Source organism: Girardinichthys multiradiatus, chromosome 23 (genome assembly GCF_021462225.1).
Source record: "Girardinichthys multiradiatus isolate DD_20200921_A chromosome 23, DD_fGirMul_XY1, whole genome shotgun sequence".
Lineage (NCBI taxonomy): Eukaryota > Metazoa > Chordata > Actinopteri > Cyprinodontiformes > Goodeidae > Girardinichthys > Girardinichthys multiradiatus.
Genome location: NC_061815.1, coordinates 15,687,443 through 15,714,498, shown reverse-complemented (window position 1 = coordinate 15,714,498; position 27,056 = coordinate 15,687,443). Strand labels below are relative to the sequence as shown.

The 27,056-nt window shown below is 41.4% G+C and overlaps 1 protein-coding gene across 3 annotated transcripts in view; it reads left to right on the top strand.

The window, feature by feature from the left end:
- The window catches only part of tenm2a (teneurin transmembrane protein 2a), a 152,301-nt gene that overhangs the window by 80,712 nt on the left and 44,533 nt on the right, over window positions 1-27,056 (top strand). For all 3 annotated transcript variants that reach the window (XM_047353471.1, XM_047353470.1, XM_047353473.1), the window contains 3 exons: window positions 6,960-7,198; window positions 22,535-22,657; window positions 26,644-26,849. In XM_047353471.1, coding sequence (XP_047209427.1) covers window positions 6,960-7,198; window positions 22,535-22,657; window positions 26,644-26,849 — 568 coding nt within the window. The remainder of the gene's footprint in view (window positions 1-6,959; window positions 7,199-22,534; window positions 22,658-26,643; window positions 26,850-27,056) is intronic.

Genomic DNA, 27,056 nt, shown 5'->3' with positions numbered 1-27,056 from the left:
AAATACTCTAGTTTTTGGCATGGGTGGACATGCCTTTATATATTGCAAGAGATGTTTATCTTTTAAAGAAAGCAACAGTTACATTGGTCTCTACCCAATACTGTAAACTGGTGTTATACAAACAAGCTTAAAAATGGCTGTTTAACAACATAAATCTTTAAAAAGATGTTTTCCATTTGACACAACTTAAATTTTATTTAGGATCTCACTGTAGCTGTTCTTTAGTTGCTGTTATTTGAGTTCATTCGTTGTAGATTTAGGTTCTTGGTTCATTCTTCTGTTTATTTCTGCTACTTCCCTGGACTTCTCTGTTCATCTGTCTTAATTAGCCTCCCTCCTACAGTTGCTCTGCATTCTCCCTGCCACCAGCTGCTCCACATTTCATCTGATTAGCTCTTCTAGTTCATTGGTCATTTCTCCACCCTGCCTCTGTATTCAGGCTCTCTGGTTTTCATTGCTTGGCACTGGATCCTAATGTTTGTCATGCCCAGCGTGCCTCCATCATACTGTTTGCCCGCCTGCTCCATGCCAGATCTCTGCCTATGTTCCATGTAACTTATCAGTTCAGTCATCATTAAAACATCTTTCTGCTTTCTACCATGCGGCTCCCACGCTCTTGTCTGGACATTGATCCTGCACCACACTCATCTTTTATGACAGGAGAGCCTTCAGATGATCTTCAGAGATTAAATTAAATTGATAATTGCTTATCATATTATCAGTAAAATTCCAAAATCTATGATCTGCTTTTCCAAAATGAAGTTGCAGAGGTAACAGGTCCAGGAGGGAAACACAGAAATTTCCATCCCCACCACTGCTCGCTATATTGTTTTTTGAAATCCCACTAAATTGAAGGATTGTATAGTCCTTTTCAGCGAGTTCTTGGTCCACCCCAGGGTCTTCTACTTTTGAGACTTGTCTGGAAAACCTCCAAGAGGCACCCTGATCAGATGCCCAAACCACCTCAAGTCCCTCTTTTATTTTATTTTATTTTAGAGGTAATAGACCATGGTACTCCTGACCCTACCTCTGAGTCCAGCTAACCTGAGAATGAAGCACATTGCAGCTGCTGGTCTGCAGGATCTCGTTCTTTGAGTCATGATCCATACCTTGTGAACACTGGGGAGAATTGGAACACACAGTCATATTAAATAAATCACAATATGTATTCAGGTGAGGCTTGTTTTCAGAATAAAAGTATCTTTTGAAAACAACAACCGTAAAGCAGTAGACCTACATCATTGGCAAAAAGCAAAACTGAGACTGAGGTTCCGAACCCGACACCCTCCTCTCCACGACAACGTCTTGAGATCCCGTCCATGATCACCACACACAAAATCAGTGACATTGGGCTAGACTGACAGTGCAGCCGATTTTGGGAACAAGGTAAAGTTAGTGCATAGAATCTGGACCCAGCTCCTGCTTTGGCTGCATACAAAATATATGTACACTGGACAACCAAACTCCCATGATTCCCCTCCCCCCCCCAAGATATGTCCCACTATTTCACAGCCAGGACACCACTATCTCTTGAATCTAAGGTTCATCAAACAATAGCCAATGTACGGTTTTTTGATGTCTGTCATTAAAGCAATCATCTGCTAATCCTTACAGTAACCATCCACCACTTGTTTCTTTTCTTCTTGCAATTACAGCAGGTAACAGGTCTCAGTGTTTTCCTTCACCATGTTCCCCTCCCGGAGAGATTTGTTTCATTCTCAGATATGAGTGTTTTCCAGGCACTCCCTTAACGAGTTGACCTCCCTTAATTGTTCTCTACGTCTGACGTGATCAGGCGCCTCAGACTGCCAATCCTGAGCGACCACATATTTGCCAGAGCAGAGAAAATGAACCATGTAGGCCTATCTGTGGATGTGTAAAAGCATGTGTGTTTGTTCGCTCAGGGGGAATGCGAGCTTTGACTTGCCGCTAATTACCCAGCATGCTCTCTGTTCTGTGGTTAATTGTCCAGGTCCTCTCTTTCTCTCGACGGGAGGTATCGTTAGGGGGAGATGGGGTAAGAAAACCACGTCCTGTCTTGTTCTCTCTGCCTGTCTTCTGGCGCAAAACCTTCCATCTCCATCCTCTGTCCTTTATGTCACTTGTTGCTCAGCGGGGATGCAAATTAAACCTACGGTTGCGGTTACAGGACAAGCTCATGAAAGAAAATTCACATAAATTCATGCCACCCGTGCGTGGGTGCTTAGCTCTATGTCTCTGTGTAAATGTTTGTCAGTGTGTGATTTAGATTTTTGTTTATTCGGAGTATTTGTGTGTTGAAAGCGCAAGACGCGATAACTGCGAAAGGAACAGTGGCTGGGAGGTAGGGGTAGAAGGGTGGTGGGGTCTCAGTCAGCTTTCTCTAATTATGTGTGGCATTTCCATACTGGACCACTGTCAAAAAATAAATAAATAAGTCACACACAGATGCAATAACACACGCGTAAATACACAACCCACCATCGCCTGCTGATTCAGAGCTGTGATTGCTGGCTGCCTGCTATGATAGAACCCCTCCATTGTCGTCCGCAACATAAATCAATGTCAATTACCTCCCCAGAGCACATTAGACACTTTCCATTCCTGCTCGTAATTAGTGCGGACCGTAGACATATTCCCATCCCACACAGGCTCACAGAGCGTCGTCTGCACACAAACAACAATGCCTTGGACTGAAGCGATTTTTACTGGGCAAGTTCAAATGCATACCACCACATTAAAAATCACATGCATTGTGTCGTGCAGACTGCAAGCGGCTCTCTCTCGCACATTAGGAGTATTGTAATTAATTAGCGCCGGCCTTGCCATCACAGAGCGCTTCAATGGCTGTGAAAATGAGTTCAAGCAGACACAAGCTGCTTGACCTTGGAAAAGCGTGTATATGTGCGTGTGTGCTATGCGCACACAGGTATGTGCATTCTTGCATTTGGCAGCATATATGAATTCGGCATGCATAATAAAAAGGATGGGGGTGACACCCAGAGTGGTGTATTTTTAGACAATAACATCATATTTCCTTACATGTCATCTCTTCTTGCTCTTTCTGCCTCTGTCAGGTGTGTTTTTCCTCTCTCCTAGACCCCCACTCCCCCCCGCTAGACACCCCCCAGCCCCCCGTTTTTCTCGGTCTCACGCAACACACCTGACAGGTAATGGGAGAGACAGAGGGGAATCCAGGGGGACAGCAATCCAACAATCAGTGGTATAAAATGTACAAAGAGGAAGAGAAGGGGACCAGCGGAGCGGTGCTCCCAAAACAAATCTTCATGCTCAGAGCCCATTACCTCTTTTTAGAGAAAAAGATACAAGCACACACCCACTGTTATGGAACAGCTGTGATTAAAGGCATCAAAGTGATAGGGGAGAGCTCAAAGCACAGTTAAGCTCTGTTTTCCTTCTTCTTAAAGGACACAATAGTCTGAATACTACTGACAGTGGGCTGCATTAGAAAGAGGACAGCCCTGACATACATCCATGCAGACATGAGTCACAAGTCCTGGACTGGACTGGAGGCGGAGAAGAGTGACAAATCCAGATAATGGCGGAAAAAAAACTTAGCCTCACAGCTCACTCTAGTTATGAGATTGTCTTTACCAGGAGTCAAAAAGTTTAGGGTTTAGTACTTCAATTTGGAATTTATCACAAAGCCAGTTAAGTAATTCTTTGTTTTCTGCCACTTTGAGGTAGTAAAGTGTATAATAAGGCATGTAATTGAGGCATTTTGAAATAATTAAATTCATAACCTAAATCTAAAACCTATTCCATGTACCTGTGCTAGATCCACTGGGATGTTATCAGCTGCAGCCAAGCAGTTAAAGAAAAAAACTGCCTTTGTATTATGTGCATGGCTTGCAAAACTATATTTACAGTTTGTGCAAATTATTTTGATGATCAAATTAATCTGGGTTTCTTATATAAATCTAAGTTTTTCTTGCCTTTTCCGGTAGCATTTAAAGAGAGACTGTATTGGCTGCTGCAGCCCTGAGTCTGTCTTTGTTCAGTGAACTGCCTTGTCCTGTGCTCAGATATCCTTAACTGACCCAGTTGAAGGTGTGCAGAGAGCAGTTGAAACACTAGTGATTACATTTTAAATAAAGTGCAGAGTTTTATATCTAATATGCTAAAGGTAGACTAGCCTTTTAGATAACTACTGAGCATAAAAGCAGGATCAAGACATGATTTTATTGAAGATTATTGCTGTATATGCCAAGTCAAGTATATTTTTAGAAACAAAAGAGAGCACAGAATAAAAACGTATTTACCCTTGGAGCCATATAAAATGTTTCAAGCTCCCAAAAACTGAGAAAATGCAGTCACCGTGCAGTAAACCAAAATTACTTGGCAATCATGGAAATATAGTGTTTATTGCCTTTCAAGCAAGAACACAGTATGTGATGTCTTGCCTATGCAGGCATCAGCCCATAGGTCAGAAATACATAGGGTTTGATGAAAACGCATGTCCTTTCTTCCACACACTATCACAACGGCACAAACAAGATTTCATGAAACGCTGTGAGGCAAAGTCCTTTTTAACTTCTTCTCTGAGGCAGGGAGGTGACCTTTTCTCCTGTGATAAGTCAAACTCACCTGAGGGCTCTGTTCTGTCATACCACCTGAGGTCTGTGTGGGTGTCCACATCCTTTCTCCACATGCGTGTCCGGGGTACGTGTCGCAAAAGATGACACAAAAAGGTTTTGCCCCTTTTTTCTTGTTCTCTCTTTTCACTGTCTTTTTATTAGATAGCAAATGTGCAATGCCTCATACTGTGGCAAATGGTTTTTGTTAAAAGATCAGATTAAAAAATAAATAAGACTGTTCTTGAAAATTAAGAGAAATAAAGTGATTAAAATACTAGCGGGCAAGAACACACAACACAGAAAAATAAGGAGAGCTGGAGTGTCATTGTGTGAGCATAAGCTATGACAGATAATATGAGTTAAAGGATGGGGGTTCAGATCCCTCTTTAATGTTCTAAGCTCTGACCCCACCTGGACTATGAGAAAGGGAAGAAAGTGCTGCGGTCCTGATCCTGTCCAGCCATTAAGGGCAGAGATAGCACACATCATAAGTGGGGTGGAGAGAAGAAAAGCGAGGGCATTCAGGAAAAAGAAGTAAGGATGTATCAGGTGGAGGTCAAAATGAGCCTGGAACACGGCTGAACTACTGGCACAGTTCAAGGATGTTCTCACAATGTTTTTCAGACTACAAAATTGAATAGAAGCTTTCAGATACAGTGCCTTGCGAAAGTACTCGGCCCCCTTGAACTGGTCAACCTCTTGCCACATTTCAGGCTTCAAACATAAAGATATAAAATTCTAATGTTTTGTGAAGAATCAAAAACAAGTGGAACACAATCGTGAAGTGGAATGAAATTTATTGGATGTGTCAAACGTTTTTAACAAATAAAAAACTGAAAAGTGGGGTGCGCAATATTATTTGGCCCCCTTGCGTAAATACTTTGTAGCGCCACCCTTTGCTGCACTTACAGCTGCAAGTCACTTGGGGTATGTCTCTTATCAGTTTTGCACATTGAGAGACTGAAGTTCTTGCCCATTCTTCCTTGCAAAACAGCTGGAGCTCAGTGAGGTTGGATGGAGAGCGTTCGTGAACAGCAGTCTTCAGCTCTTTCCACAGATTCTCGATTGGATTCAGGTCTGGACTTTGACTTGGCCATTCCAACACCTGGATACATGTATTTGTGAACCATTCCATTGTAGATTTGGCTTTATGTTTTGGATCATTGTCTTGTTGGAAAATAAATCTCCGTCCCAGTCTCAGGTCTCTTGCAGACTCCAACAGGTTTTCTTCCAGAATGGTCCTGTATTTGGCCCCATCCATCTTCCCATCAATTTTGACCATCTTCCCTGTCCCTGCTGACGAAAAGCAGGCCCAAACCATGATGCTGCCACCACCATGTTTGACAGTGGGGATGGTGTGTTCAGGGTGATGAGCTGTGTTGCTTTTACGCCAAACATATCGTTTTGCATTGTTGCCAAACAGTTTGATTTTGGTTTCTTCTGACCAGAGCACCTTCTTCCACATGTTTGGTGTGTCTCCCAGGTGGCTTATGGCAAACTTTAAACAAGACTTTTTATGGATATCTTTGAGAAATGGCTTTCTTCTTGCCACTCTTCCATAAAGGCCAGATTTGTGCAGTGTACGACTGATTGTTGTCCTATGGACAGACTCTCCCACCTCAGCTGTAGATCTCTGCAGTTCATCCAGAGTGATCATGGGCCTCTTGGCTGCATCTCTGATCAGTCTTCTTGTTCGAGATGAAAGTTTAGAGGGACGGCCGGGTCTTGGTAGATTTTCAGTGGTCTGATACTCCTTCCATTTCAATATGATTGCTTGCACAGTGCTCCTTGGGATGTTTAAAGCTTGGGAAATCTTTTTGTATCCAAATCCGGCTTTAAAATGATCCACAACAGTATCTCGGACCTGGCTGGTCTGTTCCTTGGTCTTCATGATGCTCTCTGCGCTTTGAACAGAACCCTGAGACTATCACAGAGCAGGTGCATTTATATGGAGACTTGATTACACACAGGTGGATTCTATTTATCATCATCAGTCATTTGGGACAACATTGGATCATTCAGAGATCCTCACTTAACGTCTGGAGTGAATTTGCTGCACTGAAAGTAAAGGGGCCAAATAATATTGCACGCCCCACTTTTCAGTTTTTTATTTGTTAAAAAAGTTTGACACATCCAATAAATTTCATTCCACTTCACGATTGTGTTCCACTTGTTGTTGATTCTTCATGAAAAATTAGAATTTTATATCTTTATGTTTGAAGCCTGAAATGTGGCAAAAGGTTGAAAATTCAAGGGGCCCGAATACTTCCGCAAGGCACTGTAAGTCACCGTCCACTGAAATATTTTCTGCTCAAAAAGAAGTAAAGAGGTCTATTTCTACTGGTTAAACGTTTCATTGTTTTTCCTTTGACGTCTCCACAGGCACTTCTTGTTCAAGACGTCATCAGGGACCACCCCTCTCTTCAGTAGCTCCTCCCCTGGATACCCGCTGACATCAGGGACGGTGTACTCTCCACCCCCTCGCCTGCTGCCTAGGAACACCTTCTCCCGCTCAGCCTTCAAACTGAAGAAGCCGTCCAAATACTGCAGCTGGAAATGCGCGGCGGTGACAGCAATTGCAGCTGCCGCCCTTCTGGCCATCTTACTGTCCTACTTCATTGGTGAGTAGAGAAGAAGAGAAAGCTATACACCAAGACACAGTGCCCTCACATTCAACATGTAAAAAAAAGATTATTTTAATGTTTATAGCAGGAGCCTAATCTGACTCAATAATTAAAAAAATAAGAACTTCATTTTGAGAACATTTATTCAGTGACAAAAACTATTTCACATTATGTAATACGTGTTTTTAACAAAATCAGTGGTGCAATTATTATTGGCAGAACTGTCAATATTTTGTACAACCCCCTTTTCCCAATTGCACAGCATTTAGACTTATCTTGTAACATTTCTTAAAGTTAGAGCATAAGGGTAGAGGGATGACAAATTATCTTAATAATAATAATCCCTCTGGATTGTCCAGCTTTCTGGGTCCCCTCCATGCTCTCTTCTGATCAGGGCTGTCTACTATTTTCTAGAGGACTGACATCTGGGAACTGAGATAGTTATGGAAGAAGGTTGATTTCGTATTTCTGTATTGATTTGTTCAAATGTTTTGGAACTTCATCCCGCTAAAAGATGTAATAAGATCCTACTTTTCTGGGATTTTTTGCAGGCTCCAGCAGATTTATATGTAAAAATATTATTTTTCTTTTTTATCTATGTTGCATGCACTCGTAACAAGGTTCTCAAGGCTTTTATGAGAGAAACTGGCCCACAGCATCATAGATCCCTTACAATACTTTACAGTGGCCACAACGTGATTTTTCATGTGTTCATCCTTTGTCTCATGCCAGACCCACTTGGAGTGTTTCCTGCTGAAATGCTCAACCTTAGTCACATCTGACCAAAGCTGCTGTTCCAGTTAAACTCCCAGCAGACTTCAGCAAAACTTACATGTTCATGTTTGTGATTGTAGGACAAAAAGAAGTTTTTTTCTAGCAAACCTCCCAAACAACCATTTGGCATGTGGACACATAACACATAGCAGTTGTTATGCCACTTTTTGTTGCTAATTTTCTCACCACCTTCATCATTCTGCTCCATCTGTGTGGTGGCAAGATAAACATGGGTCCACTTCCAGCTTTGTTTGTCACAGTTCCAGTTTTTGAAAACTTTTGAGCTATTGCTCTGACTGTAGATGAGAGCAAGATTAGGTAAGCAGCTATATTCTTCTAGCCCTTACCCGCATATCTGCCTTAACTGAATGCCATGTTTTCTTGTCTTTCCTATTTTGAAGACCAGCTAAGAGAAACATGAATTTGTGTCATATCATATTGTAGCCCCAGGGAACATATCATGGGTTACTGTTTAACATTTCTAAACACTTTGAATAGCTTAAAAAGGTAAACTTTGAATTAAACAAATTCCAACAACAAATGAATCACTTTTTTTTTTTTACTTTTTTTTTACTATTAGGCTTTGTTCCAATCTGGATAAATGTACGTGAATTGAAGGTTGGGCTCTAAAAAGTGTGAGATTGCACTACTGCAAGAAAAGGCAACTTTGTTTTAAGGCTTTACACACCAGTTGTGCCACTAACTGTGGAGGGTGCTGAATACAAATGACCAAAATGCTGGAAAAGTGAAAGAATCCAGCCTCTGTCACACATGAACACCTCTTTTATTTCAAGTTCTTCAGTCCAGCTTGTGTTGTGCTAACCTACAATCCTTCAGCTTTGCTTTTATTTTTCCCTCCCACGCCAAAATAAAAAAGTGTCAAGTTAACGGCCCGCTATAAACACCGAGCAGAGTCGGGGCGTGTAAGCTTTGTCGCTTTAGCTGTGTCGTGCCGCTCTGTCAAAATCGGCCTCAGCAGATGCCTCGGCCTCCACTCAGCCCTGGTAAACAGCCACTGAGACAAACAGGAAGACACACGCACACCACAGAAACACAGAGGTTGTTTGTTTGAGCAGGTATCACTCAAAGTGGGAATCCTAACAGACCCAGCAGGAACCTGGATGTTTTTCACTGATCTGAAGCCAGCGTGTGATACTTGAAGGAATGGCAGACACTCAGAGCACATCAGGAAGAAAATCTGATGCATGTCTGCCGCTGGATTTGCAGAAAGAAAAAGAAAATGTTGCTCATTGTGTGTGTGTGTGTGTGAGTGTGTGTGTGTGCACGCGTGTGTGTGCATGTGTGGGAGTGTGTGCGTGTGAAAGGAGGCAGGTGTGCCACTGAGCCCCAGGTTGGCCTCTTACCCCAGAGACCAGAGTCAACAGATGGGTGGATCTTAGAAATCAGTGGCATCAGCAGAAAGAGAAACCCCCTCACTGACTCCACATTAATTATTAATATAACTTTACATTATTTATAAATATACCTATTCCATGCTTTTCTACATTACAATATATCTATCTATCATTTTATGGTGTATTGCAAAAATATTAATATCCTGTGAACATTTTCACATATTGTCATGTTACAGCCAACAAATTAAATATATTTAATTTCTGATTAACGTGATAACAAATACTTAGTGCCACATAATTGTGAAGTAGCCACCAAATCTCAATTGTATTCAGGTCTGAGCTTTGACTAGGTTATTCTGACATATGACTGTGCATTGATATAGGTAAGATATAGTTCTGACTGTATGTTTGGTGTTGTACTGCTATGAGGCAAACCTCTCCTCTAACAGGTTTTCCTTCCAGTATTACCCTGTATTTAACTCTGTCCGTTTTTTCATCGAGTCTGACCAACTTCCATGTCCTGGATTAAGCAAACCATCCCCACAACATAATGCTGCCGTTGTCAGGTTTTAAGATTTGTTTTCTGCCACATGTAGTGTTTTGCATGAAGGTCAGAAGGATCAAAGCGCCTTCTTCTACATGGTTGTGTATCCCCTACATGGCTTGTAGCAACCATTAACTGTGACTGTCTGTGGCTTTCCCCCAAGAGTGACTTTCTTCTTGACACTCTTCCATGAAGCCCAGATTTGTAGAGGGTTCAACTTATAGTTGTCCTGACAACGGATTTTCCCACCTGAGCTGTAGATATCTGCATCTCATCCAGAGTTGCTGTAAACCTCTTGGTTAATTAGGGCATTTCTGAAGGCAATTGATTATACAGCATCAGGAAGTAAAGACTCAATACATATACACCACAAACCTTTCAGATTTGTCTTAGTGAAAAATGGAAAATAATCCTGCTTTGTTTTCCTTCCATTTTACAATTATGCACCAGTTTGTGTTGGTCTATCATATAAAATCCCAATGAAACACATTAAAGTTTGTTGTTGGAACGTGGCAAAATGTGGACATGTTTAAAAAGTATTAAGTACTGCAAGTGTACACACATACGCCCACAGGTGGATATGCTTGCTCAAACGTCCACACAAACTCGTGCCTGTGGGTGTCCACTTTGTGTGTGCTTGTGTGCCCCCTCGGAGTGCCCTTGAGAGTGGTGTGCGTCCTCTAGAGCAGATCAAAACCCCTGGCCTGGGGCACACCGACAGATCCGTCTCCTCCTGATCTTGGCTCGGTCACCCTGCACTGGACAGCCAGATACAGAGCATCACAACACGAGCTGGGATGGTGAAGGAGGGCAACAGACACCTAAGGCCAAAGGAATATTTTTATTTCATGGGAAGTGTGCAGCATATTTGCTAATAATGATAAATGGCTGGTTTCATAAGTACATATAATTCTAATTATTCAATGTAGAGTTAATTAGAGAAATAATATGTAGTGTGTCTGTTTCAAAGACTAATTACTGCCTTAATTTTATTTATTTTTTTAACACTACATATGGGTTTGTGTGCATGCCAGAGGAACCCTTTTAACAACAATGCCTGTCTATTTTAATAATTAGTAGTATTAGCTTGTCAGCCAATCCAGGAGATTACTTTATTATTAGGTGTATTTATAGCACAAACAAGGCTGCTAACAGACTATCTAAATACAGTACACTGTTGCATTTTTAATAGGATCGAGTGCGGCTGATAGTTTCCGTGTATTTTCACTTGAATTATCTGTTAGAGATCTGAGCTTTACCAACAAACCTAATTGACCACCTGGCTACAACTGAGTGGGCTGAAAAAAGAAGATTTTGTTGGGTTTTTTTCTGTTGCTAGCTGTAAGGTCCCCATTCAACTGTAGGGAAATGTTTTGCTCGGGTGTTTTGTCTGTGCTGAACAGAGCGGTAGCAGTGCTGCCAAGCCTGAAACCCCTGTGTTTACCTTGCTTTTTGTAGCGTTAATCGTGCAGCGAGTTCACTACTCATAAGGGGGATTTTTTTTTTTTTTTTATCTGTGCCTAGTTGTGTATGATGCACGTGTATATGTGCAGGCCTAGGCGATGGCTGCGGGGATTTGCGCTGAGCACCCAGAGCCATGCAGCGTGAAGAGGACCCCTCTGAGGCATCCGCCCAGGGGCCCACTCATAAATTACAGCAGGACACATGTGCCTGAACAGCACTTTTCAGTTTTGTGTGCATGAAAATGTGCATATGCTTGTCAGTCCTTCTCCAATAGAACTTGATGTAAACTGTGTTTGCACACAATATTTCTGACTCATAGTCTGGCTTTTTTTTTTCTTTTTTCTTTTTCCAAACCATACATAGCAAAAGCACTCACACACCCTTTAACTTTTTCACATTTTGCCATATAACAACAAACAGGGTATTTTATTGAGATTTTATGTGGTCGATCAGCCAAGTGCAACATAAATGTGAAGTGGATTTTTTTGCAAATAAAAATCCAAGTGCCACGCGTTTGTATTCAACTCCCCTTAATAAAATCCGTCCAGCCCATTGCATCGAGTGGTCACCTAATAGTAAATAGAGTTGTGTACCTGTGAATATCTCACAGAGCATTGCTTAATCCATCCAAAAATGAAAAAGAGTAGGGCACAACTGCTAACATACTAAAACATGGCCATCCATTTAAACTGCCAGGCAAAGAGAGCAAAGATGTGAAAGAAAGTATAATATAATAAAATTAACCAAATTTAAAACTTTTTGTCTACCTGCAAAATGCTACTTTTAGCAGAAAACATACACTTATACACGATTCCTACCATGAAACACGGAGGTGGCAGCATCATGCTGTGGGATTGCTTTTCTCCAGCAGAGACGAGGAACCTGGTCAGATCTGATGAGATGATGGCTGGAGCTAAATGCAGGCAAACCTGTAAGAACAGATTCAATTATTTTTAGATTTGTCTTTTTACTTAACATTTATGCACTACTGTGTGCACCAAAAACTGTGCATGGCGCTGTAGGCTGAGAAGCTTCCACAGATGCACCAAGGGACTTTTCAAAAGGCACGCTTCAAGTGTACAACTGACAATATTACTTTGAAGCACAACCCTGCTGTTCGAATGGAGCCATGAGAATGAGATAAGCATACACACATGAACACAAAAAAAAAATAAAATTCTGAGTCACTTTGTTTCATCATCACAGAATAACAGAGAACTTCAGAGGTCTTGCAAACATACTTTTTGCTCCAAACTCCAGTGGAGTGTGGCCTCCCTCTTAACGTGTGAAAGAATGACTGAACGGATGGAGAAAAGAGGATAAACGAGAGTGCTTGTTCGTCATTCCCTCTGCGTCTTGTTTGCTCGCTCCACGTGGAGAACCCCTGCCATAAGAAGATGTGGTTGCTAGGATACAGGTGAACGGTTGGCATATAGGAGAGGAGACAGGTCCATCATTGTGAATGGCAACCTGAAGAATGTAAAGGAGAAGGGAGGATAGGAAAGGATGAAACGCACATAGAGGACAGAGGTGAGCGTATACAGGGATAGGAAATGGAGGACGGATCACTTGAGAGCCAGGAGGAAAGAGGGTCAAGGCTGATCTGCCATTTTCTGCTCCGTGAGCGACGAGGTTGCAAAATTGCTCAAGTGTGGAGATGTGTTGTTTGCACTGCAGAGAGAAGAGAAAGATGATGATGATGAGACGGAGGACGTCTAGCATGAGTGACAGGAGAGCCGGGTGTGGAGAGGAGAAACCGAGGTAGAGGCAGATGGAGGAGAGATGAAGGAGAACGTCGCCTCCAGAGGGCTTGTGTCACCTGGAATAACTGTGGGACTAATGTCTCCTAATTGATCACAGTGAGCAGAGAACAGAGGGACAGTGATGCCGAGATGAAAGGACAGAGGGAGACTGCAAAGGATAGGAAGAAGCGGTAATGTAAAAACAAGTTGGGAAGGATAAAAAAAAGGGAGAAAGAATATGAGTCTTGGAAGACGGAGTGTGTAAGCAAAAGGGGAAAATGTGTGATAGATGAAACACTGAGGACATGTCAGGCTAGTTGTGTCTGGGTGGACTGTTTTCGCATTCCCATACATATGCACACAATCCCACACACATGTACAGGTGCGCCCTTGACTGCTATGAGTAAACTCCTGCTAGCGGGCGCTTGTGTCACCTTTGCAGGAGTGTTTCATATGAATGTGTGCGCGGGTGTGTGGCTGGTGAATTTGTCCAGCTTTGTGGCGTACCCCACATGGCACCGTCACCGCTGATGAATGAGAAGACACACGCACTGGTGAGCGAGCACATTCACACCACATATTTTTAGGCTTCTCTCTCCCAACTCCTCTGTGTGTTGATTAAACAGAGCCACACATGCACAAACACTGTCATCGAGTGTGACCTTCACGCCTTGAAGCCGACCACTTCCCATCCATCACCGCCGTCTTGGCTGCTCCAGACTGATCACAATCGCTTACTTGCCCCGCCGCTCCTCCCGGCTAGAAGTGCTTCACTCGGGCGCGTTCCCATCACCGATTCCTTCCCATAATACCATGTTAATGGCTTTATCGTTCACAGCTGTGCAGTTAGCAAAGTAAATACATTATAATCAAATGCATATCTGTAACTCAGAGGGCTCACATGCATGCTGTGTTAACCAGAGCAACTCAGTCAAGTGAAAGAAGTGGAAAAAAAAAACATTGTCAGGGGTTGAAGAAATTTTTAAAACTGACAAAAAATTTATATTTTTCTGCAAAATAATTTATCTTTAACCAAAACATGACTAGCTTGGAAGAAAACTCTTCATTTTATCAAAACTGCACAAAAATGTACGGTCAAACTAAACAACAGCTCGCCTTGGTAAGCTGACTTTGCAGGTGCGCATCAATATTAATATCCCAATTATGATAGCTAGAGCTACTGGAATTATTACATTAAATTACCTGGAAGTAACACCTTGTGATAAGATGTTCACCGAGTCATGTTCTGTTCTTAATATTGTGTATATACCAACATGTCACTAATTGCAGTAGCAGCTTGTTTCAAGATATTAATAGCAGAGTAATTGTTTAAAGGTAAAAATGTAATGTTTTGGTCATATTATGCAATTACCAGAGCAACTTGTAATAAGATATTCATTGACCAAACAATTGTAAACTTTGGGTGTCATGTCATTACTAAAGTTGATTAAAAATATAACCTAAAGTGTAATAAGATATTAATAACGGAGTAGTTGTCTAATGAACTATCCCCAACCCTAAATTTAGTAATCAGTTAACATTGTGTAATTGAACATGTTATTACATTTAAATTACTTGGCAGCAAAAATTTAACAATTGGCTAACAGTATGTAATTAACAGTTATTACATGTAATCAATTGCAGCAGAAGCTTGCAATAAGATACTGACAACAGAGTAATTGATTGTTTAATATTTAGGTAATATAAGTACCAAATTTATGACACGGTTTTACCTTTTAAGAAAGACTCTGCTGTAACACCTTTATTAAAAGTTTCTACCACCTAATTAAATTGTAAAAGTGTTAATTACCTGATATGATCAAATAATTACATTACTCCTATTGTGGCATTACTTCATCGTTACATCTTATGACTGAGCTGTGAGAGAGCTGCAACTAATCAATCTTTTGCTTCTAAACTAGTTTCTAAGGTTTATGAAGCACATCTCTGTACCTTTTATCATGAGGAGATGGCTCCTTCTATTTTTAGATATATGAAGAAATAATAAGTCATTTAAAATAAAATGAGACTACACAACTATTAAAGAAAGTGATTTTCCATCTACAGCCATGTTGTAAAACCAAAAATGTTTGTTGTTTGCACGAAGTTGTTGCTCCCTCAATGTTTTAGCTACAATAAATCTCTGGAATATGTCCTCCACTGAGCTTTGTCAAGTCTATGGCTCCTCTCCAAAGCCAGCTCCTTGACCCCTCCGTCCCCTTTCACATCGCATGTGGCTTCCCTTCTGCTGATCCAAGGTGGAACAGCGAGAGGTCAGGATGTGTCGCTCATGCCAGCATAGGTGTCCGTGTACATGTGCATCTTTGGCGTGTGCGTGCTACATGTTTTGGAGGTGAAGGCACTGTTGGGGCATATGGTGGATGCGGAGACCAGGGCATGCGGATCGGACGTGGAGCGTGTGTCCGCAGCAGCGGGGCCTGTCGCGCTGATAAAGGTTAGGATCTTACCGCACGCTGCCAGTCCAGGAAAAGGGGCAGGGCACTGCACAAGGTGCTACGCCATCTGCACCGTTAGAGATAAATGGGTCATCTGCTCTGGTCAGGTGATGCAAAGTAGGGTGCACAGTTGTTTAGGTTATAACATTTATCTCTTGACTTTTTTTTAGGTAAGCCAGTGGGGGTTTTTGCACATTTTGCGTTTATTTGTGCAGAAATCCAGGTTTTGCTGCCATGGGGGGGGGGAGTTCTTTTTACTTAAATCAACGTTCCTCTGCTTGCTTGCTTCATTCATTTATTTCCTAATTCATTTTTTTTTCATTAGCACGGGTCTTATCTGGGCCCAATCGTTATTCCAATTAGGCCCCACGATGCTCAACTTGTGCTGTGTTTAAAACAGAAGATGAATGAAGGCTCTTTTTTATCTTGTTCTCCGTCCCTTCTCTCAGTTTCTTTTTAGCTTCTCCATCTCTTGGTCTTCCAAGACGCACTCTGTCTTTTCATTCTCTGCCGCTCTCCGACATGTGATAAGATAGCATAGTTCCTCATATCCTGTTTCTAATACAGATCGATGAGAGGGAAAGGACTCGAGGTAGGCAGGGATGAGGTGAGGCACAGCGGCAGCGAGGAGAAGGGAGGGTCACGGACCAGATATGTGAAGAGGAAATGAGGATTCAGAAAGGAGGACATCACTCAGATGCACATCTCATTTCATTTAACCAATCACACTCAACCACACACACACTGACATAAGCAAGCACATGGCAACAGCCGTGGAGGGTCCTGTCAATATTTCAGCACCGGTAAAGAAGCCATTTTTAGCTGTGTGATTTACTAAGTTGCCGTCTTCTTATTTTGTGCAGGTAAGAGCTGCCAGCAACTCACATAACCTTTTGTGTTGCAGTCAATTACAGTTCAGTTGCATCAGCTGGATGAGGAGGTCCCATCGGGGCTTGCAGCTTTGTGCGCTTGTTGTTAATGCCGTGCAATTTGCTGCATGCATACGCTGGTGCACACACACATACGCTGGCAGACAGTTTGTCTCTCGAAGTCGATGTGACCCCCCCACCCACCCACCCCCACCCCCAAGGGCAGCCGTGAGCCGCCCCCATACTTTTGTCTGAGACTCTAACTGATTTCAGCAAGAAAACCGGCTTCAGAGCTAAGCCGACAGAGAGGGCCTTATTTATAGGTTGAATGAGTGGATTTCATGAGGTAAATTTTACGTAATATCCCTAAAGGCCTACTTGTTGAGAACCTGGGCCAGGTTTCTGTTTTTTTTCCTCCGCCTTTCCAATATCAGGAGCACACTTGTGTGCTGAGGATATGGGTAGAGCGGCATGAGTGATAAAAAAAAAAATCCAAACAAATTGGGAAAAGGACAGAATTTGATTTATGCAGTTCAGGTCTGGATAAGTATGAAAACTATAAAACTTTCCAGCCTTTTTACCTATCCTAATTATATCCATCCATCCCTTTGTCAGTCAGTCCATCCCTCACTGTCACCATCCATCCATCTGACCATTTGTCCATTGATCCATTATTTGCAAGTTCAGTATATCCTATCTTATATATATTCAACCACTGACAAAATGTTCATCATTAATTCATAAGGAACTTTGCTATTTATACATTGAAGTAGGTTTAAAAGTGCAGAGGATTCTGAGAATTTGAGTCTGGGAATTTTAACATGAAGAACCCTGTGCTTTCTTTCAAGGGGGTTCATTTGGTTCTGTGTGTTTAGTTTGTGCAACAAACTGCCTTTGAGCCTGTAAGAATAGAACCTCCATGAGATTGGATGGAAGGGGTGGAGCACTGGACAGTAAAAAAAAAAGCAGGGGTAAAGCTTCCTAGCCCAATTAGAACCCAGGCCAACAACGGGAGGGGCTGGTCTCTGCTACAATTACCACCCTAATTGAGGTCAGAGTTGTTAATTTACTGGTGAATTAGAACAGTTAATATGCATTTATCTGGATGGCCAGGGAAGAATGAAAGCTTGCTGTTCACATGAATGTGTGTGAGCGTCCTCTTTGTGTAATTTTACTTGCAATGCAAGAGATTACATATAAATACATGCAAGCTCTGTATCCTTGGTGCAATTAGCAGCATCACAAGTGGTTCAGTTGGAGCTGGCGTGTTTAAAGAGGCGGCAGCAGGAGAAAGGCGAGAGACATGAGAAGAGTTTGAACATGTACAACAGAATGATGATGATACAATATTTTCCACTCAAGGGACATTCAGTGCACAAAGTCACCTTTCTCTGTCACTAGCTCTGTTTTTTTTTTTTTTTTCCCAGGCAGGCATCAATTTACACCTTTTAACTTTGAAACATACAAATATTGCTCAGACATGCATAGGTGAGCTGGATTTGTGTTTTTTTCCGACGTGTCAAAGGATAAAAAGCCAGTAAATCTCCTCTTGGTCATCCATGAGTAGACGAAGTTCAGCTCTGCCTCTCATCTTTGCCACATCATCTCTGGTTTCTTTCCGAATGATTTTTTTTCTGTTCTCAGATTCTCTCCTTTTTCTCCTGCCACAATTTTTCCATGACGTCCCGACCACTAACCTCTCTCCCCATGCACAAGCCGCCACCTCCTTCTTCCTCATCTGTCCATCATCTGTCTTGTTTTTTGTCACAGGACCCAGCATGCCGTAGCTTTTTTCAGATGCTGCCGTCTGCAGATAATACAGGCAAGCACTTTGCCTTGCTGAATTATGAATCAGAAAAGCAACATTTTAAAAAAACCTCTCCATGAAGAAGCTGATCTATTTTTAATCCAACACACTTGCTTATTAAACCTGCAGCACGGTGATCTGCCCCCGCATGCCTGTGTGTACATGTGTGTTTTTTTGCCGTGTGCTCATCTGTTGAGCTGAAGACATGAAGAAGCCAGAGCTTAAAAAGTGAAACTCACACTAAGACAGTCTGAATCCCTTATTCCCACTGTGCCTGTCAGTGGATTTGATCTGAGATGGGCTTTATTGGTACTGCACTTAATAAAAGCTTGAAATGCAGCTAGAAAACAATAATTATGGCAATTACAACCAGAAAGGAAAATGCTTAAAATGTGGCAGTACAAAGCTGAATACGTCAGACTCTGCAATTTTATTTTTGCTTAAAGATGGGCCTCAAAATTGTCAGAGGTTTTGCTGTGACACGGGGGGTAGTGGGGTTTGGAGGGGGGGTGATAACAACTGTCTGGTCTCTCTTTGTCTTTCTTGTGTCTTGCTGTATGAAACTTGTTGACAAAGAGTGGACTTTGGAGCTGTTGTCACAAAGGAGTAAGGGTGCCATCTGTTGGTCAACTTCCTACTGCCTTGTTAAAGAAAACAAAAACAGGATTGCAATGGCATAACAGTGTCTTCATTCCCATTGAGCTTCCAAATGTTAATGTATTCTATGGGTTTTTTGTGATGAACCAACATAAAGTAGTGCATAGTTGTGAAGTGGAAAAAAGATGGTAGGTGGTTTTCAACATTTTTCAGAAACAAGAGGCTTAAAAGTGTGGCATGGATTTGTATTCAGGCCCTTGAGTCAATACTCTGTTGAAGCACTCTTTGCTGCAGTTAGCAGTTACAGCTGCCTTGGGATATATCTCAACCAGCTTTGAACAACGTGAGACTAAAACAGTGGCCCATTCTTCTTGGCAACCTCGCTGAGTGTCTGCCAGATTTGATGGAGAGCATTTTTTACATTTTTCAACTAGATTTTCATCTGGACTTTACAGGGCCATTCAAGCCATGGAAATTCTTTGATCCAAATCATTTAATTGTAGCTCTAGCTGTATAAACATACTTGTCCTAGTGATATGTGATTTCACTGTTTTCTCTCCATCTGTCTTCGCATCAACATAATCTCTTCTTCGTGATGCTGCCACCACCATGTCTTATGGTGGGGATGATGTGCATTTTTTTTGTCTTTAAGCCACTTTTGCATGTGGACCAATTTTGGTCTTGTCTGACCAGAGCGCCTGTTTGTCCCTTAAAGGGCCTGTGGCAAACCGCAAACAAAACTTAAACATTTTATGTCGCTATGGCTTTCATGTTGCCACTTTTCCATAAAGTTCAGATTTATGGCGTGCATGACAAAAAGATTTCCTGTTGAGAATCTCCCATATAACCATTTTATTTTTTTTGCTGTGTCCCTGATTGCTGCTCTCTTTGCCTGACTTGTCAGTTTAGGTAGATGGACATTTCTTAGTAGGTTAACACCTGTGCCATACTCTTTCTATTTTCAGATGATGGATTGAACAGAGCTCTGTGAGCTGTTCAAAGCTTGGGATCTGTTTTTATTACTTAGCCCCGCTTTTAACTTCTCCACGCCTTTATCCCTGACTGTGTTCTAAAATATACTAGAGGTATGAATATGTTTGCAAAGCTCTGTAAGAGAATAAAACACATTTTAGAAACATGTGTATTCGTAGCCTCACCGAGACACAAAGCCAATAAGCAGACACACACAATGAGCTAACCCACAATGCTGTCTGTCTGATGTGTTCTTGGAGGTGACCTAGATTGAGAACGGCGTCACAATAGATTCACAATTGCTTACTGTCTCCAACTGATTCAATAGACAATCTTTTTATCGAAGGCTCTCTGTGATACCATCAGTGTGTGTATGTGTGTGTGGGTGTATTATCTACAAGGAAGGACAGGGCAAAGATAAGAAAAGGAGGGAATTCAAAGGAAAAAATGTAAAGGAAGGAAGGTTGGTGCGATTAAAAAGAAGAGGGCAAAGGTTGGATATAAGAGAACAGACAGGGGGAGCACTGTCCTTTCCCCCTCTGTTTCTTGTTTTCTATCCCCCTCCAATCTCCCAGCGCTCTATAAAAAAATTTAAAAAAGAGCTGACAGTGTAGGCCGGGAAGCAGCCAAGGTGTCAGCGCTTTCCTTTGACCGGGAAGCAGGGGAGGGGAGAGAAGTGAAGAATGTGATGAAACATGAAAAAAGAAGGAAACAAAAAGCAGAACCGAGTGAGGAGAGAGAAAGGTAGCAAATCCTGAATCCGCATTCCCGCCTCCTAAAACTTTTACACTCATCCCGGTGTGTGCAAACCTTCAGCAAGTGCAGATAGAATTTTGACAAGACGGAAATTGATTCCCAGGTTCCACATGCAGGTGTTGTAGGTCTCCTCCCATCCTGAGAAGAGTGCAATAGCACCTACATAATGCATTCTAACACAACCAGTCCAGTCTATATCAACCAAGCCCATATCACAGGATACTGTAATTCACACAGAGCTGGAGGTGCCTTCATATGTTGAGTAACTGTAGGCATTCATGGGCAAACAATGCATCTCAATCAACAGATTGTCCATGAAGCTTTAAAGATCAAAACAGTCATTCATAAAGAAAAGAAACATACCCCTCACTGGGGAAATTATTGAACTAGTAAGGCAACAGAATGTTGTTTTTTCCCTCATCTTGTATTTATGGTGGGAGGAGACGTTTTGCAGAGGGCTGAGGAGCAAAGAGACATGGGGAGAGTAAAGAGCTGACAAAGTGAAGAGCGAACCCACTCGAGCAGCCTCATGCCACCAGCACACAATAACACAACAGAGGACAAAGGAAAAGGAGAAAGGAGAGGAGAGCAATGGAGTGTTCCCTTCAGAGAGGAATCTGTCACTCGCTTTCAGCTAGACGGTGTAAAGGGTTCCAAGTAAAAAGCAACAGAGAGCTTTGGAAGAGAGGTTCAGGGAGAGAATTCAACAGATTTCTAATTGCGTGATCTCTATGGACCCGGTTTCTGTGTTCTACTGTATTTCATTAAAACGCACTAACTCAAGTGTATGCTCTAGGAAACGTGCTGTACTGTCATAATCAGGTGCATCTCAATACATTAGAAAAATTGATTTATTTTAGTAATGCAAGTCAAAAAGGGAAACTCATATGTTATATAAATTTATTCTGCACAGAGATATATACTTTAGAATTTTACTTTTATTAATTTTGGTATTTATAGCTTACAGTGAACAAAAGCTAGAATACAGTTTCTCCGAAAATCAGAATATTACATAAGACGAATAAAAAAAGGATTTCTACTGTTATCGCTTGCACAACCGCCAGAAAGACTTGATGTGCAGCAGAAACTCTTCAACAACCTCCAAAAGTAGAATCGATCAACAAAAGGTCCATGTCACAGAAGCTAGCTGTTTATATAGTGCTATATCCAAGAATGGAAAGTTAAGTAAAAGAAAATTGTGCACAAACAACAGAGACAGCTTGAAGGGACCTCGAAGCAAAGCCCGTTGAAGGGGTTGGAGGAGTTTAACGAGGTGTGGCAAGCAGCTGGAGTCAGAGCTTCAGGAGGCCCCACATATGGTTGTACATACAGGACATGGGGACATACAACCTGAAACAGACTTTTCTGATTGTGTCATGGTCCCGGAGTCTGGAAGAGTAAAGAGACACATAATCCAGGGTTCAGTATTGACTGGAGAAGCTGTGTTGTCTGCTGGGATTGACTCACTTTGGTTTTATGACGTCCAACGTCAACTCAGACGTCTACCAGGAAATTTTAGAGGTTACGCTTCCTTCTACTGTCAAGCAACGTGGAGATACTGGTGTTATTTTCCGGCCAGACTAAGTATTTAGTGCATATGTGGTATAAGTAGATGGAAATACTAATAAAATGTAATATTATGATTTTCAATGAAGCTGAGTTTTGGGTTTTCGTTAGTTGTAAGCTGACTGTAAGCCAGTCATCAAAATTCACATAAGTAAAAACTTAAAATATATCAGTCTGTGTGTAATAAGTCCATGCATTTCAGTTTTTAAATTGAAATACTGAAATAAATTAACTTTCTGATGGTATAATAATTTATGGAGCTTCGCTTGCATATGACAGATCCAACTAAAGAAGGTTGGTCAGCTGCTGCTTTCCATTTATCATTTGTTGCCAGTCCTCTATTGGAATCAAATGTCCTCAGCCCACCTCTCTGGCTTCTCTCACATATTTCTCTCCTTCTCCTCCCGTTCCCTCCGTGTCTCTGTGTGCAGCGATCAACTTGCTGGGTCTGACGTGGCAGCTGAAGCCCTCTGACGGCCCTCTGTTAAACAACGGACTGGGAGCTGGTCTGCCTGTCAACAGTGACGTGGCCACACTGCCCTCTGGAGGCAGAGGTATGAACTACCAGCTGCACACCTGATACCGAGGAGCAGCACAGTCCGCATGCAGCAGCAGGAACAGCTATGGAAATGGGATGGGGATAATTCCTTTAGATTTTTATTCAAAAATTCCCTATTTTGCAGTAGTTCAATGCGGCACATTAATTACTAAATATGTTCTCTACTTTCTTGTGATGAGCTTAAATCAGTTCCAAACACTCCATGCCATCCTGGTCCTATCAATAGCACTCCTCTTAAAGATTCAAAACTAAAATCCTATTTTGATCCATTTTTAAATATAAATGTATCTTCTGCATGTATAAATTGGCTTGAGCCTGTATTTTACCACATAGTTAGTTAGCCTAGAAATAAGAGAAATGCAAACAGTGTGTATCCGTGGGGGCTTCTAAAAGCTGTATTTGCTCAGTAACACACAATTCAATAAATTTTTCCACTCAAACACACTTGCATCTAAAATATTGATGCAGCTGTTGATGCAGTTCTGGATGTGCTCCCCTGTTTTAAACACGGCAAGTTGTGTCGAGCCCGCATTATCTTTTCAGTCAGCGGTGAGGTAAAAACTACCCTCTCTCACCTCCTCTCTCTTTAAAGGGCCCCATGCGGCTTTCTATCTGTTCTTCTCTTACTTGCTCGATGTGGCTCTGTAGCGCACACAGCGTGTGTGATGAGCGGACTGTTGTGCTCTGTTCCCCACCCATCTAGGCCAGATGCTGCTGTTGTTCTACTCAATGTTACTTTTGTTTCTTCACCATTACACACACACACACACTGTCTCTCCCACTCTGTCTTTTTCTATATGCACCCTGACACTGCTCTGTTAGATGGCTGACCTGATTACAGGATGGTGTGCTTTTTCCTGTGTACTCTGAAGTCTTGGCGCTGCGGTTCTATCAGTCCACTATCATTGCAACCCAGACAGCAAAGTCAACACTTCTGTGGACTTTGACAAAAAGCTGTATTTTGAGTCCTAACATTAGATGCAAGCATGCATGGGAAAGTTGAGGCCCAAAAAGGGTTTTCAATTGATGATTTGAGCAGCAGCCATTAAGTATTTGCAGTAAGTGACTGTAAATCTCTTACATCACTGTGAAGGAATCGTGGCCCACTCTTCTTTGCAGAATTGTTTTCATTCAGCCACATTGAAGGATTTCAGAGCATGAATGTTCTGTCTACGGTCAGTCCAAAAACTTTCTTTTTTTTTTTTTTTTCTGATGGTCAGATACTTTCCTTCAGTATTTTATGGCAGAGAGCAAACCTCCCGGTTTAATCAATTATAGGAAGTCGTCCAGGACCTGGAGCAGAAAAGCAGCTTAGACCATCAGACTACCACCACCGATGTTGTTGGTATTTGTGTTTTATTTTTTTGGGGGGGTTTTTTTGTTTTTTTTTTTAGAAATGCTGTTCGTTTTACATCAGATGTAACAGGACAAACTCCTTTCCAGAAAGTTCCACTTTTGCTGTATCACTTAAAGAATATGTATTTGGCAAATGTGAGATGGGCCTTTGTGTTCTTTTTGGTCAGCAGTGGTTTTCACCTTTGGACCCTCCCATGATGCTAGTTTCCCTTTGTTGTCATTGAATCATGAACACTGATCCTAAACAACGGCAAGTGATGCCTACCATGCTTTAGATTTTTATCTGGGGTCTTTTGTGACCTCATGGATAAGGTGTTGATGTGCTCTTGTAGTAGTTGGCTGCTCATCGGCAGGTTCACTATATCTTCTCCATTTGGGTAAAATGGCTCTGACCGTGATTTGCTGGAGTCTGACAGAAATGATGTGTTAACCCTTCACAGATGGAAAGATGTCAATGAGTTTGTTTCTCATCTGTTCCTGAATTTCTTTAGATCGGAGCATCTTGTGTTGCTATTTAATGTTTTGTTTCCTACTTCATGTTCTCAGACAGGTTATATTTAAATGATTTTTTGATTCAACAGAGATGGGCCTAGCTAGTAAACCTGAACAGAAAGATGTGGTTGTCCCTGTTGATTCATGATTTAACAAATGAAGAATTACTCGGGTAGGTTTGGATGGGTCATCGTTTAAAAACTTCATTTGGTACTTACAAAATGTATTCTAATTTAATTAAAAAAAAGATGAAATAAAAGACACCAAATACCTGCATGACAAAGTTTTCTTTCATATTTGTTTCAGCAGCAAACAGTGCTGAATAGAGCTTAGTAAGACATTGCTATTTCTGTCATGTTTCACTGCTTTGAACAACTTGCTCCAGCCACCTGAGGGTCTTCCAGTGTTTTTGCTTGGGGGATTTTTTTGACATTCTTCCTTCAAAAGTCTAACGAGGCTTGTCTCGTATGCTGTGCTCTTTTAAGGTCTAGCCAGACATTTCTGATAATATTCAGGTCTGGTGAACCTGAGGGGGATTTTATAAGCAATATCCTTTTTCTTTACTGATGCTAGCCTAGCAGAAATGGCAATTCTTTTCAGTTGTAACCCTGTCATAGAGGAGAAAGGTCACAGAAATGAAAAAAATAAAATAAAATAAAGTTAATATTCAAACTTGCAGTAGCAGTGTGGCATAGCTAGCCGCTACAGGATTATAGAAAAGCAGCAGATAATAATTGTGGCAAGTTTGTTCAACAGTTTTCCATACTAATGTTACTGTGGTTGATGCTTTAATGCTAGAATTTAAAAACCTCTGATGATAAAAGTTTCTCCAATATATGAATAACTCAAGCAATAAAACCCTTCAAAAGACAAAAAGGCATAGGAAGTTAACATTGCTGGTATTACTGTGTGAGACACAATCCTACAATTTGCATAAAGCCCCGCCTGGGAGAGCTGTCGTCCTAATTGCATGCTAACATAAAGCGGTATTTACCAACACAATTTGTGGGAATTTAAACATTTTGAACTTTAAATATTGTTAAGCCTAAAAAACTGTAGTCAAACAACAATATGTTGATTTCTTTTTTTTTATTCACGAGGTTTGGACAGTCAAGATAAATACAGTGAAACCTTTTTTTACGGTATCTTGTACAAATATTCATCACTCTTGAATTTTTTTATATTCTGTCATCCTTCAACCTCAGGCTTCAGTGTGGTGGGGGTTTTAAGTGATAGACCGACTCAAAGTATTGCGTAATAGTGAAGCAGAAAGGAAAATTATACATGGTTTTCAAATGTTGCTTTACAAACAAAAATCTATTTAGCTCTACATAGAAAGAAGAAGCCTAAATAACACAGCACATAACATTGAACACACCATTGCCATTGTTTAACATTGTGGTGGCAGCATCATACTCTGGGAATGCTGGTAAGTGCTAATGGGAAGATTGATGGAGCAAAATACAGCAGCAAAAGACTTGAGATTGGGTCAGAGGTTCAACTTACAGCTGTACCGCAACCCTGAACAAACATCCAGAGTTACAACAGAATGGTTTACATCAAAGCATATTCATGCTGGGTTTGAATGACCCAGTCAAAGTCAAAAGCTAAATCCAAATAAGAGTCTATACTAAGACTTGAAACTTGTTTTTCACAGGCCCTCTTCATTCAATCTGGCCTGATCTTGAGCTATTTGGCAAAGATGAATGGGCAAAACTTCCAGTCTTTAGATGCGCAAAGCCGGGAGAGACATCCCAAAAGACTTTCAGCTTTATTTGCAGTGAAATACTTTTCACATTTTCATGTGGAATGTTGTGTTGATCAATGAATGAAGTCCCACTGAAATACATTGAAGTTTGTGGTGGTAACATGGCAAAATGTGAAAAATCTTTGTGCAGCACTTTTCATTAGCGTCACTGAAGTGTTAAAATGACTCTGATTTGATTTATTCTAATGAACTCTAATGAATAAAAAAGTCTTTAACTTGGAACCCCATTTTTTGAGATCAGTTGTTCTCATTTTGTACTAAATGTCTTTTCTGAAAAATATCCCTGGATATTACATAAAAAGCCCATGAAATAATGCTTGTCATAACAGATTATGAGACCTTATTTTCGCCCCTCTCCTCTCCAGGTCCATGGGCAGGCCGCAACAGTAGTATAGACACCGGTAACATCGAGGTGGGGAGGCGGGTGACCCAGGATGTCCCCCCGGGAGTGTTCTGGAGGTCCCTCCTCTACCTCAGCCAGCCTCAGTTCCTCAAGTTCAACATCTCCCTCGGCAAGGATGCCCTCTTCGGAGTTTACATTCGCAAAGGCCTGCCCCCCTCACACGCACAGGTAGAATCTTCATGAGCAAATTCAGACTGAACACCTTTCAGGGTAATAAGGTAATAAACAGAACTGTTATTTTACTCATTACGAAAGCTCCACAATGAAACTAGGGGAAAAAAAGTTCATTAATAATGTTTGTGTTGCATTGGCCATATAAAACATTAGTTAGGAATTACAAAACTGTTTGGGAATAAATTAATTTAGACAAAGATT